The sequence below is a fragment of the Mytilus californianus genome, unplaced genomic scaffold (assembly GCF_021869535.1).
Source record: "Mytilus californianus isolate M0D057914Y unplaced genomic scaffold, xbMytCali1.0.p SCAF_2, whole genome shotgun sequence".
NCBI lineage: Eukaryota > Metazoa > Mollusca > Bivalvia > Mytilida > Mytilidae > Mytilus > Mytilus californianus.
Window position 1 is genome coordinate 111,980,243 of NW_026262668.1, and position 18,875 is coordinate 111,999,117.

The window sequence follows — 18,875 nt, forward strand, 5'->3', positions numbered from 1 at the left end:
ATGGTTAAAACATCTGTAAATTGAAATAACTCGAACAACAAGTCAACCAAAGATTTCAGCCATGATGGCTTATTTGTAGATCTTGTCTTTCTGATCATTTTTGCTATATAAAAAAGTTTCTATCTATCTCTTATAGTTTTCAAAATAAAAGTCAAAAATGCAAAAAATCATGAAAAATCATCATTAAAGGGCAATAACTTTAATAAGGAGTCAACTTCTGATTTCTATCATGTTGATTTATTTGTAGATCTTAGCTTGTTGATCATTTTGGCCATTTAAAGTTTCTTTCTATTTATTATAGTTTTTAAGATACAAGGCAAACACACAAAAAATTTGAAAAATCTTCATACAAGAGCAATAACTCCAATAAGGAATCGCCAGATGATTTCAGCCATGTTGCCTTTTTTGTTGATCTTGTCTTGCTAATCATTTTTCCTAATTTAAATTTCTCTGTAACTATTATAGTTTTCATAATAATAGACAAAAACGAAAAAAATTGATAAAATTTGTATTTAAGGGCAATAACTTGCCTGATAGTATTGACGTAAATGGACAGCTGGTCGATCTGAACATTCTCAACATTTCTGCCCCTGTCAGATTTTCTCTATTCAAAGCAGTTTTCAAGATAATAGACAAAACTTGCATTTTACCCCTATATTCTATTTTTAGCCATGTCAGCCATCTTGGTTTACAGGTGGGGTCATCAGACACATTTTTAAAACTAGATTCCAAAATAATGAATGTGGCCAAGTTTGGTTAAATCTGGCCAAGTAGTTTCAGAGGAGAAGATTTTTGTAAAAGTTGTAAAAACAAACGATGACAACAGACACCTCTGATGAGAAAAGCTCACTTGGCCTTTGGGCCAGTGAGCTTCTTAAAATGAGGGTTTCAATCCAGGTCCTAAAACCCTGAAAATCAAACCACATGTGTAAAAATGTCTCAACTTCAATAAGTACCACCATACATAATCAAGTTTAGGATATGGACCATGGAATTATTAAGAAAATGTATCTAATTCAGCTTACCTAAACAAATGCATAATACATACTAATATAAATGGGAAACCTTTTCAATTTTGAAGTGAAAATAAAAGTAATAAGTAATGGATAAGATCTTACCTCAAGAGGAGAAAGAAATTAATTCTAATGGACCATTTTGGTTTATAATCATTTATATCCAATCATTTCAGGCCCTTTACATGTATACCTTACTATGCGGTATGACTTTTGCTCATTGTTGAAGGCCGTACTGTGACCTAAAGTTGTTAACTTCTACGTCATTTGGTCTCTAGAAGAGAGTTGTCTCATTGGCAATGATACCACATCCTCTTATTTTTATATAAGTATCAATTAACACTTGTAATCAGTTGCAGTGAGCTGCTGACGGATATTCTTACCTATGTAGCTCATCAAAGTAATAAAATAAGATCACCATTGGAGAAATGACATGGTTACCAACACTTCAGGTGCTAAATACTATCAAAGGTTAATCATATCTACCACCTTCTCAAAATCTCCATGGGGGAAAAACACAAGGAGGACCTATAGTATGTCATACATATGTAATGTGTGTCTTTAATCTAATATAATATGATTTGAATGAGTATATAATATGTACTTTAATACCATTTTTACTCCTTTGAAATTTTGAATACCTGTTTTAAGTATTTATGTCATGTAATGGAGGATTTCAAGATTCCACAACTCTCATGGTAGAAAAAAATCTGGAATGTTGTCAGGCATTGGTTGACAAACAGACATCTGTGGTTGGGCAGAACAATTCTCAAATCATGATCAGCCACCTGTCCTTTAGATGGTAATAAATGACTGTATGAATGTTAAAAGGTTATGTATGCAATGATCATAGCACAAATTTTCTAGCATCATTCATTTAGGGGCTGATGCTATGGCTTAAACTTTTTTAATCACCAACTCTCTTTTTCTATATTTTCTGAGGTACAAAAAATGTAGTCAATACAAAATACCATTAGAAATTCGTGGGAGTCTGTATTTCTCACTTGGTTTAAGAAATGCCCGTCAAAAAATGGAAAATCTTCAGCAAATTTCAAGACTACCACATTTTGTGCATGTCCAACTATGAGTATCATCTAAACCATGTGTTGGTCATTATTGTTTGTCTTAGAAAAATTTGTAAGGGGTTCCAAGGAACCCTGTGTCTCATCTACGAATGCTGCTGTCAGTGTTAAAGTGTAATGTTGACTTAAAAAGTGAGTCCATTTATCAGTAAAATACACAATTAAAAAAAAAAATCGAACTTTTTCTTTAGATGCTATTTTTTGATCTTGAAGATATGTTTCTGTTCAAGTTCATAACAATCCACGAAGCTTTACAAATTTATCATGTCAAAAAAATTTAATACCAGACTGCATGTAAATGTTAACTGTAACAAGAGTGCACACACTGAACTGTCTCGCCTTCTTTACTTATCATTGATATTATGTTGATAGTCCTAAATATAAAGCTTTATTACAACTGTCACATAAACTGATTATTAACCAAGTTAACTAAACATTGACCAATGAACCATGAAAATGAGGTCAAGGTCAGATGAACCATGCTAGGCAGGCATGTACAGCTAACAATTCTTCCATACAACAAATATAGTTGACCTATTGCTTTTAGTTTAAAGAAAAACAGACCAAAACACAAAAACTTAACACTGAGCAATGAACCTTAAAAATGAGGTCAAGGTAAAAAAAAAAACTGTGTGACTGACAAATAGATCATAAAATATTTCCATACACACAATATAGTTGAACTATTGCATATAGTATTAGAAAAAAAGACCAAAACTCAAAAACTTAACTTTGACCACTGAACCATGAAAATGAGGTCAAGGTCAGATGACACCTGCCCGCTAGACATGTACACCTTACAATCATTCCATACACCAACTATAGTAGGCCTATGGCATACAGTATAAGAAAAACAGACCAAAACACAAAAACTTAACTATAACCACTGAACCATGAAAATGAGGTCAAGGTCAGATGACACCTGCCAGTTGGACATGTACACCTTACAGTCCTTCCATACACCGAATATACTAGACCTATTGCTTATAGTATCTGAGATATGGACTTGACCACCAAAACTTAACCTTGTTCACTGATCCATGAAATGAGGTTGAGGTCAAGTGAAAACTGTCTGACGGGCATGAGGACCTTGCAAGGTACGCACATACCAAATATAGTTGAACTATTGCATATAGTATTAGAAAAAAAGACCAAAACTCAAAAACTTAACTTTGACCACTGAACCATGAAAATGAGGTCAAGGTTATATGACACCTGCCCGCTAGACATGTACACCTTACAATCATTCCATACACCAAATATAGTAGACCTATGGCATACAGTATAGGAAAAACAGACCAAAACACAAAAACTTAACTATAACCACTGAACCATGAAAATGAGGTCAAGGTCAGATGACACCTGCCAGTTGGACATGTACACCTTACAGTCCTTCCATACACTGAATATACTAGACCTATTGCTTATAGTATCTGAGATACGGACTTGACCACCAAAACTTAACCTTGTTCACTGATCCATGAAATGAGGTCGAGGTCAAGTGAAAACTGTCTGACGGGCATGAGGACCTTGCAAGGTACGCACATACCAAATAGAGTTATCCTATTACTTATAATAAGAGAGAATCTAACATTACAAAAAATCTTAACTTTTTTTTAAAGTAGTCACTGAACCATGAAAATGAGGTCAAGGACATTGGACATGTGACTGACGGAAACTTCGTAACATGAGGCATCCATATACAAAGTATGAAGCATCCAGACCTTCCACGTTCTAAAATATAAAGCTTTTAAGAAGTTAGCTAACGCCGCCGCCGCCGCCGGATCACTATCCCTATGTCGAGCTTTCTGCGACAAAAGTCGCAGGCTCGACAAAAAACTAAGTCCATCTATCAGAGAAAAATACTGAAAATGAAAATATATTTTCAAAAGTTTGCTTCAGACACTATCTCTTAATCATAAAAAGCTCCTGCCAAAGTTTCATAAAATTCTATGAAGGTTTGACAAAGTAATTGATGTGTAACAAACTTTAACCCCAGACTGTATCTACTTGTTAACTGAAAAAAAACTAAGTCCATTTATCAGTAGAATATGGAAAAATGAAAATAAATGTTTTTAAAATTTTGCTTTGGATACTGTATTTTGGTCATTAAGATTTTAGCTTCTGTTAAAAAATTACTAAAATTCCATAATGATCCATGAAATGAGGTCAAGGTGAGGTGAATGAACCCTGTCAAATGGACATATAGACATTGCAAAGATCCCATTCGATGCCAATATATAAATAACACATAGCTGAGAGGGTGATAGAGCAGATTTTTACCCCGAGGAAAACATTGTCAACTGAGGCGAAGCCAAGGTTGACAATATCTTTTCGAGGGGTAACATTTAGTGAAATTGTCACTAACGTTGGAACAACATTCATAAATCTTACTGGAGGGAGTAAAATATACTTACATGAAATTGTGACAAACGTTGGAGCAACATTCATAAATCTTACTGGAGGGAGTAAAATATACTTACATGAAATTGTCACAAACGTTGGAACAACATTCATAAATCTTACTGGAGAGAGTAAAATATACTTACATGAAATTGTCACAAACGTTGGAACAACATTTATAAATCTTACTGGAGGGAGTAAAATATACTTACATGAAATTGTCACAAATGTTGGAACAACATTCATAAATCTTACTGGAGGGAGTAAAATATACTTACATGAAATTGTCACAAATGTTGGAACAACATTCATAAATCTTACTGGAGGGAGTAAAATATACTTACATGAAATTGTCACAAATGTTGGAACAACATTCATTAATCTTACTGGAGGGAGTAAAATATACTTAAATGAAATTGTCACAAACATTGGAACAACATTCATAAATCTTACTGGAGGGAGTAAAATATACTTACATGAAATTGTCACAAACGTTGGAACAACATTCATAAATCTCACTGTAGGGAGTAAAATATACTTACATGAAATTGTCACAAACGTTGGAACAACATTCATAAATTTTACTGGAGGGAGTAAAATATGCTTACATGAAATTGTCACAAACGTTGGAACAACATTCATAAATCTTACTGGAGGGAGTAAAATATACTTACATGAAATTTATCTGACTTGTTCTCTCTCTGTCTTTTCAGCAATTGTTTCTGGACTTTATCATCATCCATAGCATTAACGTTAATAGTCAGTGGAGAATACCTATCCATTGGCAGGGGCTCTATCTTTATATTTGCCATCCTTACCCCTGAAAATATATCAATGAAAACCTCTTAATAAAGTTCTAAACATTCTTTCATTTTAATGGTTTCACTAGGATGGGACCTTTTAACCCTTCCCAAATTATAAAATGTGTTCCATCACACAATTTTCCGCTTAATAAATCAGCAAATGTGTCAGCAAATAATAACATTCCAATTGTTATGCATGTACCAACAATTTGATTGACAAAGTATTAATTAAGGAAACTAATTTTGATGCACAATAAAGATATATAATCAAAAACCCTTAAAAAAAACCAACTGTGTTGATGATTTTTAATAAAGGTATCCAATTCTACAATAGTGATTTAATTTCCATATCAAGCATTTGTTTACCACAAGAGTGCACACGCTGAAATGTCTCGCCTTCTTTACTAACCATTGATTTTATGTTGATAGTCCTAAATATAAAGCTTTACTACAAGTTAACATGATCCAAGAAAATGTTGTCAAGGTCAGATAAACCAAACGAGAAATACATGTACACCTTACAATCATTCAATAAACCAAACATAGTTAAACTATTGCTTATAGTTTCTAATAAATTCTAAGAAACAGTCTTAACCAAGAAAACTTAACATTGACCAATGAACCATGAAAATGAGGTCAAGGTCAGATGAACCATGCCAGACGGACATGTACACCTTACAATCAATTTATGCATTAAATATAGTTGACCTATTGCTTATAGTATCTAAGAAACAAACTTAACCATGAAAACTTCACATTGACCAATGAACCATGAAAATGAGGTCAAGGTCAGATGATACCTGCCAGACAGACATATACAATCTACAATCCTTCCATACAACAAATATAGTTGATCTATTGCTTATAATTGAAGAAAAACAGACCAAAACACAAAAAACTTAACACTGAAAAATGAACCATGAAAATGAGGTCAAGGTCAAATAAAACCTGCCAGACTGACATGTACATCATAAACTATTTCCATACACCAAATATAGTTGACCTATTGCATATAGCATTAGAAAAAAGACCAAAACTCGAAAACTTAACTTTGACCACTGAACCATGAAAATGAGGTCAAGATCAGATGACACCTACCAGTTGGACATGTACACCTTACAATCATTCCATATACCAAATATAGTAGACCTACTGCTTATAGTATCTGATATTAGGACTTGACCATGAAAACTTAACCTTGTTCACTGATCCATGAAATGAGGTCGAAGTCAAATAAAAATTGTCTGACGGGCATCAAGACCTTGCAAGGTACGCACATACTAAATATAGTTATCCTATTACTCATAATAAGAAAGAAATTAACATTACAAAAAATGTTGACTTTTTTTTTCAAGTAGTCACTGACCCATGAAAATGGGGTCAAGGACAATGGACATATGACAAACGGAAACTTCGTAACATAAGGCATCTATATACAAAGTATGAAGCATCCAGGTCTTCTAGCTTCTAAAATAAAAAGCTTTTAAGAAGTTAGCTAACGCCGCCGCCGGATCACTATCCCTATGTTGAGCTATCTGCGACAAAAGTTGCAGGCTCGACAAAAACCATAAACATATATATATACATATAGAATATTGGACTCCAAACATATATATATACATATTGAATATTGGACTCCAAACATATATATATATACATATTGAATATTGGACTCCAAACATATATATATATACATATTGAATATTGGACTCCAAACTCTATTTCCTTCAAAATTTTCAATTTTCAGTTTGGAACTCTCATACATCAGGGGTATCCTATTTTCATGACTCAAGTTTACACAGATTTCAAATAAACCAAAACAGACTATTAGAATTTAAATGCTTTGAACAAACAAGAGTTGTACTGGTTATAATAAAATCCAAGTTATAGACACCACACATTTCTGAGCATGTTATATGGGAAATTTTTTTTTTTAGAATGACTGCAGATTAAAATTTAAAGCACAGTATAATTTTTTGTTTATATTTATTGTTAGTTCAGCAATTTTCACATAAGCTTTATAACTTTAATAAGGTCATAAGGACACAAAGAAGTAAACTTTTTTTGTTTCTGTGAAGTTTAGTAGTATATTACAAGACTATCCAATATTCCACTGGCTTAATGCAACCTATCATCAACTATCTAATTTTCAATCATCTTGCTATCAATCCCACTCTCTCAATCACTTTACATATTTGTATTATAATAAAAATAAGTCATTTTTCCACTGCAATTCAACTTTCAAATATTGCACCATATGGGTAAGTATGTTTTTATCTGTATTGATTAAGATTTAGCTTGAAATTAAACGTTAGTTTTGAAGTACTTTCACTAAGTATCATTTATGTTAAGTAGCCTTGCTTTGTCAAATTTTGTATGAAAATTGTAATTATTGAGTAATGTTAGTTTTGTATGAAAATTGTAATTATTGAGTAATGTTAGTTTTGTATGAAAATTGTAATTATTGAGTAATGTTAGCCTTGTTGGGGAAACAAATAATGCAGTATCAAAACTACCAAAAGATACATGCAAGGTATCACATACATTTAACATTGTCAATGATCTGTGAAAAAGAGGACAGAAGAATCCTGTCAGACACATACACCTTATAATAATTCTATACACTGAATAAAGATAACCTATTGCTTTTAAGGTATAGTATCTTAGAAAAGAAACTAAACATGAAAATGGGTTCAAGGTCAGATGAGCCCTGACAGATAGACATATACCTGATGCATTTCTTATAGTTTCTCATCAGAAACAGACCTACCAGTAGTCATACAAACTTAACATTAACCAATGAACAATGACCTATGGGTAATAATCAGATAATAAAATGTGCTCCGCCCAGAGCAGCTGGATACGACCGCAGAGATCGAACTCTGAACAGTTGGGGTAAGTATGGACACAATATTCAAGCTTGATACAGCTCTGAATTTGGATAGTGATTAAATATTTGACACATTATAGATATCTAACAAATGTGGTCAGATAACTCAAAAATTTTGAAATGGAACATTTAATCTACTTAATGGTCCAATATCCAAAATCTAATTCCATGGTTAGATTCAGCAAAAAAAAAAAAAAAACAAGAATTCAAACAAAATTTAATTTTGGACCTTTTGGACCTTAATATGGACTATATTTGAAAACAGGGCCCAAAATTAAAAATCTGAATGCACAGTTAGATTCAGCATATCATAGAACCACAAGAATTCAGTTTTTGATGAAATCAAACAAAGTCTAATTTTGGACCCTTTGGACCTCAATGTAGACCTATTTAAAAATGTCCAAATATCCAATATAGTAATACATGGTAATAAACTGTTATCACAGAGATATGTCTCGCTTTTTTGTAATTTTGATTATGCAACTGTTGAAATTAAAATGGCAATACTTAACAAGTTAGGCTAATATTCAAAGTCAATGAACCATGACTGAGGTACATGGATAAACCATCTCCATGTAAATGAGATGCGCCAATGCTAATACAACTGCATACCAAATATCATTGACTTATTATAAGTTGTTCCCTTTCAACAAACCTAAACACAAACATTAACTTGTAAACTACGTAAAAGTTTCAAAGTCAATGAACCATGAATAGGGGATGGAGCTATATAATCTCCATGGAAACGATACTTACAAATACCAATAAATTTGCATACCAAATATCATTAACTTAACATTAGCAGTTCATCTTAAACTGATCTAATCACAAACTAATACATGTAAACTAAGCAAAAGTTTCAAAGTCAATGAGACCATGACTGAGGGGATGGGGCCAAATATTCTCCATTGAAATGAGATGTGCTAATGCTTATACAACTGAATACATATAACGTTGGCCTACCACTAATGGTTCCCCTTGAACTGACCTAAGCACAAACTAATACATGTTAACTAAGCAAAATTTTCAAAGTCAATAGACCATGACTGAGGGGGCAGGGCCAAATAATCTCCATAGAAATGAGATGTGCCAATGCTAATACAACTGTATACAAAATATGATTGACCTACAACTTGTGGTTCACCACAAACTAGACCTAATCAAAAACTAACACATTGCTGACGCCGCCGCCGCTGGAAACGGCATACCTATGTCTCGCTTTTTGACTCCGTCAAGCGAGACAAAAACCTCAAACAATTCAAGACTTCAAATTAGTCCTCATTGAAATTGGTTAAAAGATTTGTATTTATTTTCGATTGAAGATTTCTTGCTGTTGTGCAATACTTTGCTGTTGAGCAATACTTAGTAAATCTGTTTACAAACTAAATATAATTTACACACCCTGTTTGTTGTGTATCTCCTGCCATATCAGTATTTGTTGTTTCTTTATATAGATCAGAAATAATTTATGTTAGAACCAGCTTAGCCAGTTTTAGAAAAGTCTTGTTTTTGGCCCCTATTTGGCTTCTAGTTTCCTCACGATTAAAGCCACAACCCACAAAATCAACCCCAACCTTCTGTGTGTGGTATGCAACATGTGGTACAATTATAGAGATCCATTGACTAATACTTAAGTATTTGTTTGGAAACCAGAAAAACCTTGTCCCCCCATTTTGCCCCTTATTCCTGAACGGTTTGGGCCATAACCCCCAAAGTCAATCACAACCTTCCCTTTGTGGTATGGAACCTTGTGGTACAATTTCATAGAGATCCATACACTTATACACATTATTGTTTGGAAACTAGAAAAATGCCTTTTTTGGCCCCTTTTTGACCCCTAATTCCTAAACAGTTGGGACCATAACCCCAAAATCAATCCCAACCTTCCTTTTGTGCTATTGAACCTTGTGTTAAATTTCATAGAGATCCATTCACTTATGCTAAAGTTATTGTTATTGTTAGGAAACCAAATGTCTTCGGAGGACGACGACATGATAGCAATATACGAATGCAATTTTGTTGCGGTCGTATAAAAAAGTACACTTTACAATCATTCTATTCGCGGAAAATACATGTGTAGTTAATCTCTGGTTTATATTAGAACCAAACTGATTCATGAACTTAACTATAACGATAAAAGTGATGCCACCAAAATTCAAACTGGATCTGTGTTTTATGATAATCAGCATTGTGTATAAGTTTCATAGTATTTGGTTAAGGCAAACTAAAGTTAGAGAACGGAAACCAATTTTGGGACGTACGGACAGACAAGGGTAAAACTTAATGCCCCGTCTGCTACGGCAGGGGCAAAAAAAATCAAGTGCAAAGAAAAATGAAGTTAAGTACAAAAATTTATGATGGAGACAGTAGGAAAATTTATATTGAGGTTCCCATTTAACATTCAAACAAAAAGAAATGAACACACGAACAGAAACTGGATAAAAATTTGCAAGCAAAGAGTCTCTTATAAATTGGTGGTTAAATCAGTTAGATGTGAACCATTATCGATACCCCTTATCCCTTCAATCTCCAGCACCAGCAGTAGTCATTCACCCCTAATGCCATTAGAAGTACCTCTGTCTACAGTCTCTGCCAGGGAAAAGATAATGGAAATTGTAGGAAGTCTAATGTGGTCCTGTCAATTTGGGAAAATTAAAACGTTAATTTCTATAAATAACTTTATTGACGTGTACTTTCACTTTCTACATGTATACAGTAACTAAAACCCTTTCATTCATTACAGAGATAAATATTTAAATTTTCAAAGGGTAGCCTGGCCAATATTTTTGGTGGCCCAGTCCAATAAAAAATATGGAAAAAAAATAGTAGCCCAGTTTAAATCTTAGGGCCTCTATGAATTTCCATCACTGAAGTATTATGGCAACACTATATACCATCACCGGGTCACCCTATACTTCAGGAACTCCCATTGTTTTGTACCTTGTGCTAGGACACCCATTATATAGGTGTAAAATTATGCAGTTTTCTGATGGGTTGTCAAATTAATGGCATTTTATGTTTCAAATTGACAACCTTGCATACCATCAGTCTCAACTTAAACTCTACACATACAAAATGGAGCATACTCTCAGAAGTTAACCCTACATATACAAGATGGAGCATACCCTCAGAATTCACTTAAGTCAACTCTACATATATGCAAGATGGAGCATACCCTCAGAATTCAATCAAGTTAACTCTACATATACAAGATGGAGCATGCCCTCAGAATCCACTTAAGTTAACTCTACACATACAAAATAGAGCATACCCTCAGAATCCACTATATATAATATGGAGCATACCCTCAGATTCCACATAAGTTAAATCTACACATACAATATGGAGCATGGTAAAAGTGTCACCACCAAATTTCGTACTTAATCTGTATTATGTAGTAATAAGCATTGAGTATAAGTTTCATAACATTTGGTTGAGGCAAACTAAAGTTAGAAAACGGAAACAAAAAATTGTACTTGATCTTAGTTTTGTGGTAATGAATATTGTGTATAGGTTTCATAATGTTTGGTTGGGGCAAACTTAAGTTACAGAATGGAAACTAAAAATTTTGCAATCTTTCGATTTATAAAGGGGCATAACTCAATAATGGTTAAAGTGACACTTCCCAAATTCAACTTGATCTGTGTTTTATCAGTGGAAGTCAAAATTAAGCATTGCATTGTATAAAGCATTGATTGTAGTTGATTCAACTATAATCATGGACAAAGGAAGATAACTCCAATTTTAAAAATTACTTGATATTTAGAAGAAAATAAAAATTTTGCAATTTTTCCAGTTATAAAGGGGCATAACTCTAGAACATTTAAAGTGACGCCACCAAAATTGAAACTGGATCTGTGTTTTGTGGTAATAAGCATTGTGTATAAGTTTCATAACATTCGGTTGAGGCAAACTCAAGTTAGAGAACGGAAACCAATTTTGGGACGTACGGACGGACGTACGTACGTATGTACAGACAAGGGTAAAACTTAATGCACCCACCGCTACGACGGGGGCATAAAAATCGTAAGGGTTCCACGGAACCCAGTGTCTCGCCTACTTTTGCTGTTAATCGCAGGCTCAACAAAAATGAGGAAAAAAATTAATAAAAATATTCCTCTCTATACTATCTTCTGATTGTAAGTAGCCTCTGTTCAAGTTTGGTAAAAATCCAGGATAGTTAATGAATCTAATAAATAGTATAAAAACTTAAACTGCAGACTGTATGTAATGTTAACTGGGAGAAAAACTAAGTCCATTTATAAGTAAAATACGGAAAAAATGGATTTTTTTTTTTACAAAATTTACTTTTGAATATTATCTTATGATCATAAACAAGCTTCTGTCCAAGTTTGGTAGAAATCCAGGGTAGTTTAAGAAAGTTATTAAAATTTCAAAAAATTTAACCACAGAGTGAATATTTGTGGACGCTGCCGACGACGGAATGTAGGATCGCTGTGTCTCGCTTTCTCGACAAAAGTCTAAGGCTCGACAAAAACCAAATTTATGGCAGCCATACTGAAGAATTGGTCTATAACTAAAACTTATGATGGCCAAGAGACTGAATCATCAAGAAAAGCATAATTTCATGTTAAGTCATTATATATCACTGTAATTTAAAATGAGACAACTATTTGTGAAGTATTCAAATACAATTTACCATATGCTTGCCAGGCTGGGCACTTCCTCAATATGAGTTGTAGCGATATCAATTCTGTTAAGCTTTAAAACAGATGTTTTAAAGAAACAACACAATCTTACCCTGTTTTGAATGTTTTCATCTTTTCTGTCCATTACTATTCAGAATTTGAATTGATCTCAGATCAACTCAAGCATATACATTTGTACTTTCATGACTATCAGAATATTGCAATAATATTGGTAAATGGTCAAATCTTTTTAAAAGTACTTATAGTGCTCAGATTCATTAGCTTGGGCTAGTCTAAACTGCTCTGACATCTAAAACCCTTTTTAGGGACTTGCTGATCCCTGGGCCTCAGAGAGTCCTAAAAAAATTGTGTCACATGGCAGAACAATCTAGGGATAAACAGGGCATAAAATTGAAAATCTTGTCTCAGTTAAATGGCTTTAACAGTTCAATATCTCACAATATTGAAACTGTAATTGCCCCTTCCATGGGCCTCAGGTTTTAAACAACCTAAATTGTCTTTTTAATTGTTTTGCTGACCTTTGATAAAAACAGTTTATTAGACTTCACTGTAAAATTGAAAAAATTTAAAACAAAATTATCATTTCAAACCAATTCCTGCAAAAAGTTATTCATGAACAGTGACAAATTACTTTTTGAAATGAATTGGTTTGAAATGATACTTTTGTTTTAAATTCTTGCAATTAAACAGAACCATTCATCAATCTAAAAAGTAAATATGGACCACTGCTTCGCCTCAGTCCATAAATTGCTGTAAAGCCTGAATGCCATTTATCATAAATAACTCTTCTACTCTATGAGAAAAATTTCCAAACAACAAGAGCCTATTGATAATGCCATCATGTTCAAGCATACTGCACTTAATTTCGGTTTTGTTCTATCAGATATATCAGAAGTACAGTAAACGTTTGAAGTATTTCTGTATGCAAAGTTCATCTTTTGTATGTTATATATTAACATATAATTAGGGAAAAAAACTCTAGTAGTCCATCTCTCTACCTCAATGGCCATAAATACAGTTATGTTTAGAAGTTAAATTTATTTCAAATATAAATAAAATATAATGTTAGTATGTTTATATATAAAATACATCTTGCATGTCAATTACAACAGTGTGTGAACAAACAAAAATTCCATAGTTTTTTTTTTTACTTCAGAGTAAAATAAGCATGATACACTCACTTGAATCCCTTTCAACTGTCTATCCATATCTTCTGTGTCTAAGAATTTAATGTCCAACAACTAAAATTCACCATTTTTTTTGTATCCCATCTTTCTGCAACAAATGTCTATTGAACCACTCAAGAAATCTCTGACATTAAATTAGGCACAGTTACACAAAAGATTTTTATCAAAACAGTTACTTCTTTCACATCAATTTGTGAAGTGAAGGCAATACACAGTTTGAAACAGACTACCTAAGATTTATCATGTGACCTAGTTTCTCTGTAAACATAACTATACATTGTACAAACAGATTTATGATTTACAAAAGTAGCCTTACACCTTCAGATTACCTGTCGACCCAGGTAATGCAACTTCTCCGCCTTCAAACATTGTATAGTGTAGTCCTTGGCTTTACAATAGAATTATAACACCAGAACCCGCTTGTGGAAATTTAAGCATGATTAATAGGAATGGTGGTATAATATGATAAAATTGTTCAATAATTAAACTGAAGATCAAAATCTCTCAAGGTAACCTTTTTTGTTATTTGCAGCTAAAAATATTCAATGGTTTCCAACTTAACCAACGGGTGCGCTTCCTGAAAAATTCAATACCAGTTTGGATATATATATCAGTCAAAAAAGGTACACACAGGCTCCTGTTCTATTGACAGTTTTTTTAAGGCCTTTTAAGATGAAATAAACATATTTTGAAAAAAAAATTGAGATTTGAGGAACTTTTTAAGCATTAATAACTTGTTAAACTAAATCTGAATATTGAAAAAGAATTTTTATATATGGCATTTTTACTTTTAGAGATACAATCAATTAAAAAGTTGTGAAAAAGCTCTATGAATTATGTATACATATAATTTAACTAAAAAGCATTAGGAGACAACTCTTATCCAATAATTCATGCAAATGAGTATGTAAAGTCACAAGTGCATCTATGCCCTTTTTGACTGCCAAAAATCCATCCTGATTAATGAAAGCACATATATTAAGCAATCCCCCTTACATTAAACTTCAACTCTGCACATGAATGTGCAACAACTGACAATAATATCAATTCATTTGTGCAAAAGGATGGAAACTATTTTATATATACATATAGTTCAACACTATTTATTCCTTCATAATTTTTTGGTAAATCAGAGAACTCTTAAAATAAAAAGACTTTCTTACAGGAAGTCTTATAATAATATCATAATATCAAATATTTTATTTATTATTGATGATAAGAATATTTCCTTCAAGTTTTTCTCATCTGGTTCATTATAAAAAATTTCAACTACATACAATACTGTATTATAAGAAAATATCTGACTAGTTCCTGAATTGGTATAAATAAATGGAGAATGTGTCCATGGGACACAGATGATGCTCCCACTTGCATATAACGTTATAAAGGGACATAACTCAAGAACAGTAAAAGTGATGCCACCCAAATTCGAACTTGATCTGTGTTTTGTGGTAATAAGCATTGTGAATAAGTTTCATAACATTTGGTTCAGGCAAACTAAAGTTAGAAAATGGAAACCAATTTTGGAACGTACATACAGACAGACAAGGGTAACACTTAATGCTCCCTACGTTGATGACAGGGGCATAAAAAAAGAGTGAAAAAGATAAAACTCTTGCAAAAATGCAACATTTGTTTGCTTTATCTATATATGAATTTAAGCACCTATCATGATTAAGGGACCAAAAACAGTTTGAATCCATGTGCTTTCCATCCAACAGAAAAAATATACTCCACAAATAAACACTTATGTCCTGCCTATAGGCAGAAAAAACAGAGAAGTTGGCAGAAAGAATAACGCACACAATACCAACCTGTAAAGTAGTACAAATCAACCAGTATGTCCATGGCATGTCATCTAAAGAACCACCATCAAATATTACTAACAACCCACGCAATATCAACCTGTACAGCTGTATCAACAAACCAGCATGTCCTCTAGATCTGCCTGTCATGTAAAGAACCACCTTCAATTATTACTAACAACCCACACAATACCAACCTGTACAACTGTATCAACAAACCAGCATGTCCTCTGCCTGTCATGTAAAGAACCACCATCAATTATTACTAACAACCCACACAATATCAACCTGTACAACTGTATCAACAAACCAGCATGTCCTCTGCCTGTCATGTAAAGAACCACCATCAATTATTACTAACAACCCACACAATATCAACCTGTACAACTGTATCAACAAACCAGCATGTCCTCTGCCTGTCATGTAAAGAACCACCATCAATTATTTCTAACAACCCACACAATACCAACCTGTACAGCTGTATCAACAAACCAGCATGTCCTCTGCCTGTCATGTAAAGAACCACCTTCAATTATTACTAACAACCCACACAATATCAACCTGTACAGCTGTACCAACAAACCAGCATGTCCTCTGCCTGTCATGTAAAGAACCACCTTCAATTATTACTAACAACCCACACAATATCAACCTGTACAGCTGTATCAACAAACCAGCATGTCCTCTGCCTGTCATGTAAAGAACCACCTTCAATTATTACTAACAACCCACACAATATCAACCTGTTCAACTGTATCAACAAACCAGCATGTCCTCTGCCTGTCATGTAAAGAACCACCTTCAATTATTACTAACAACCCACACAATATCAACCTGTACAACTGTACCAACAAACCAGCATGTCCTCTGCCTGTCATGTAAAGAACCACCATCAATTATTACTAACAACCCACACAATATCAACCTGTACAGCTGTATCAACAAACCAGCATGTCCTCTGCCTGTCATGTAAAGAACCACCATCAATTATTACTAACAACCCACACAATATTAACCTGTACAACTGTATCAACAAACCAGCATGTCCTCTGCCTGTCATGTAAAGAACCACCATCAATTATTACTAACAACCCACACAATATTAACCTGTACAGCTGTATCAACAAACCAGCATGTCCTCTGCCTGTCATGTAAAGAACCACCTTCAATTATTACTAACAACCCACACAATATCAACCTGTACAGCTGTATCAACAAACCAGCATGTCCTCTGCCTGTCATGTAAAGAACCACCTTCAATTATTAATAACAACCCACACAATACCAACCAGAATGTCCTATGCCTGTCGTCTAAAACCAACACGACTACAGCTACATGTAATATGCTGGGAAAGCAGCAAATAGTCATCGGATTTAGTGGATTAAGTTCCTGTGTAGGACTTTAGACACCCAAAAAGATAGATATATTGTGTCACATTGTCAAAAAAAGCATCAACTAATTTTATAATTAAGCAGTTTAATACTAGGCCTGCATAATACATAACACTATTAACTGTGTTCTACAAGGGTTTACACATATAACCAGTCATGATAAAATATTTTAAGAGATGAGATATATAGGTCTGTTCACTGGAACAGAAAAGTATGTGTTTATTGCTGACAGATATAATTATAATTATAAAATATTCATTTGTAACAAGTAGTTTATTTAAACAAAACACATTTCATCATTTATCATATATGAAAATATTTAGAAATTATCATTATGGGTACACACAGATATTACATTGTCAACATTTATGCCTAACTCTGGGTACAAAGATTAAATAAAAACAAGAATGTGTCCATAGTACACCGATGCCCCACTCCCACTATCATTTTTTATGTTCAGTGGACCATGAAATTGGGGTTAAAACTCTCATTTGACATTAAAATTAGAAAAATCATATCATAGGGAACATGTGTACTAAGTTTCAAGTTGATTGGACTTCAACTTTATCAAAAACTACCTTGACCAAAAACTTTAACCTGAAGCGGGACAGACAGACGAACAGACGAACGGACATTATCAATTAATGTGCAACTATTTCTGTGTACATTTGGAGATGAATTCTACAAGTTGTAGGTAGCAATGGTTTCTACCTGAAACTTGATTTTATATGATGAGTAAAATATTTCAGAATTAAAGACAGCATGTGTTCAATCTATGTTGCAATTCATGCATGATTGTATTAGGATTTGTCTTTAAACACCCGAGATTAAGATTTAGGACCTACATGTACTATACAATAAACTGGTGACACAGAGATACAATGTATGTCTACTAGCCTGTTTGAATGTAAACTGCAAATGTTGAAAATAGCAATACTTTAAAATATGCAAAGTATTCAGTCAATGAACCATGATTGTACAGGGCCAAATAATTTCTGTGGAAATAGGTTATATATATATATATATATATATGCCAATGCTAATACAATTGCATACTTAATTTCAAAGACTTTATGAGTGGTTCTCCTTAAACTAAACTATCACAAACTTTAACATGTAAACTATGTAAAAGTTTCGAAATTCTATAGACTATGATTGAGGGGGCAAGGCCAACAAATTTCCAAGTAACTGAGATGTGCCAATGCTTATACAACTGCATACCAAATATCATGGACTTATCATAAATGGTTACCCTTAAATTGACAAAATCAGTAAACTATGTAAAAGTTTCCAAGTAAATAGATCATTGAGGGGGTGAAGCTAAATAATCTCCACCGATATGAGTTGTATCAATGCTGCAAACCAAATATTGTTGACCTACTGCTAGTGATTTCCATGAAACTGACCTAAAGTTAAACACAAACTAATACATTGTTGAAGCTACTGTTGCGACCAGAAACACTATGTCTAAGTCTTGACTAAGTCTCCCCCTCATGATTTTGTCAAACTATGTCTAAGTCTTAGACTAAGTCTCCCCCTCATGTCAAGGCTACAAAAACAAATTCCCAAATAGAATTAAGTAGAAGAATGTTCAACAGCAGTGGTTGAAAATTTTTCTAACACGTTCTGA

General features: G+C 33.4%; 1 protein-coding gene across 3 annotated transcripts in view; it reads right to left on the bottom strand.

The window, feature by feature from the left end:
- Window positions 1-18,875, bottom strand: part of LOC127728574 (myb-like protein AA) — an 82,775-nt gene that overhangs the window by 43,868 nt on the left and 20,032 nt on the right. For 2 of the 3 annotated variants that reach the window (XR_007994190.1, XM_052236050.1), the window contains exon 2: window positions 5,173-5,318. Coding sequence is in view for 2 of the 3 variants with exons in the window: in XM_052236050.1 (XP_052092010.1) it covers window positions 5,173-5,310 (138 nt within the window). In the remaining variant the exon portion in view is untranslated. Of the gene's footprint in view, window positions 1-5,172; window positions 5,319-14,042; window positions 14,380-18,875 lie in introns of those variants that run through there. The other variant, XM_052236051.1, reaches the window with a different exon arrangement.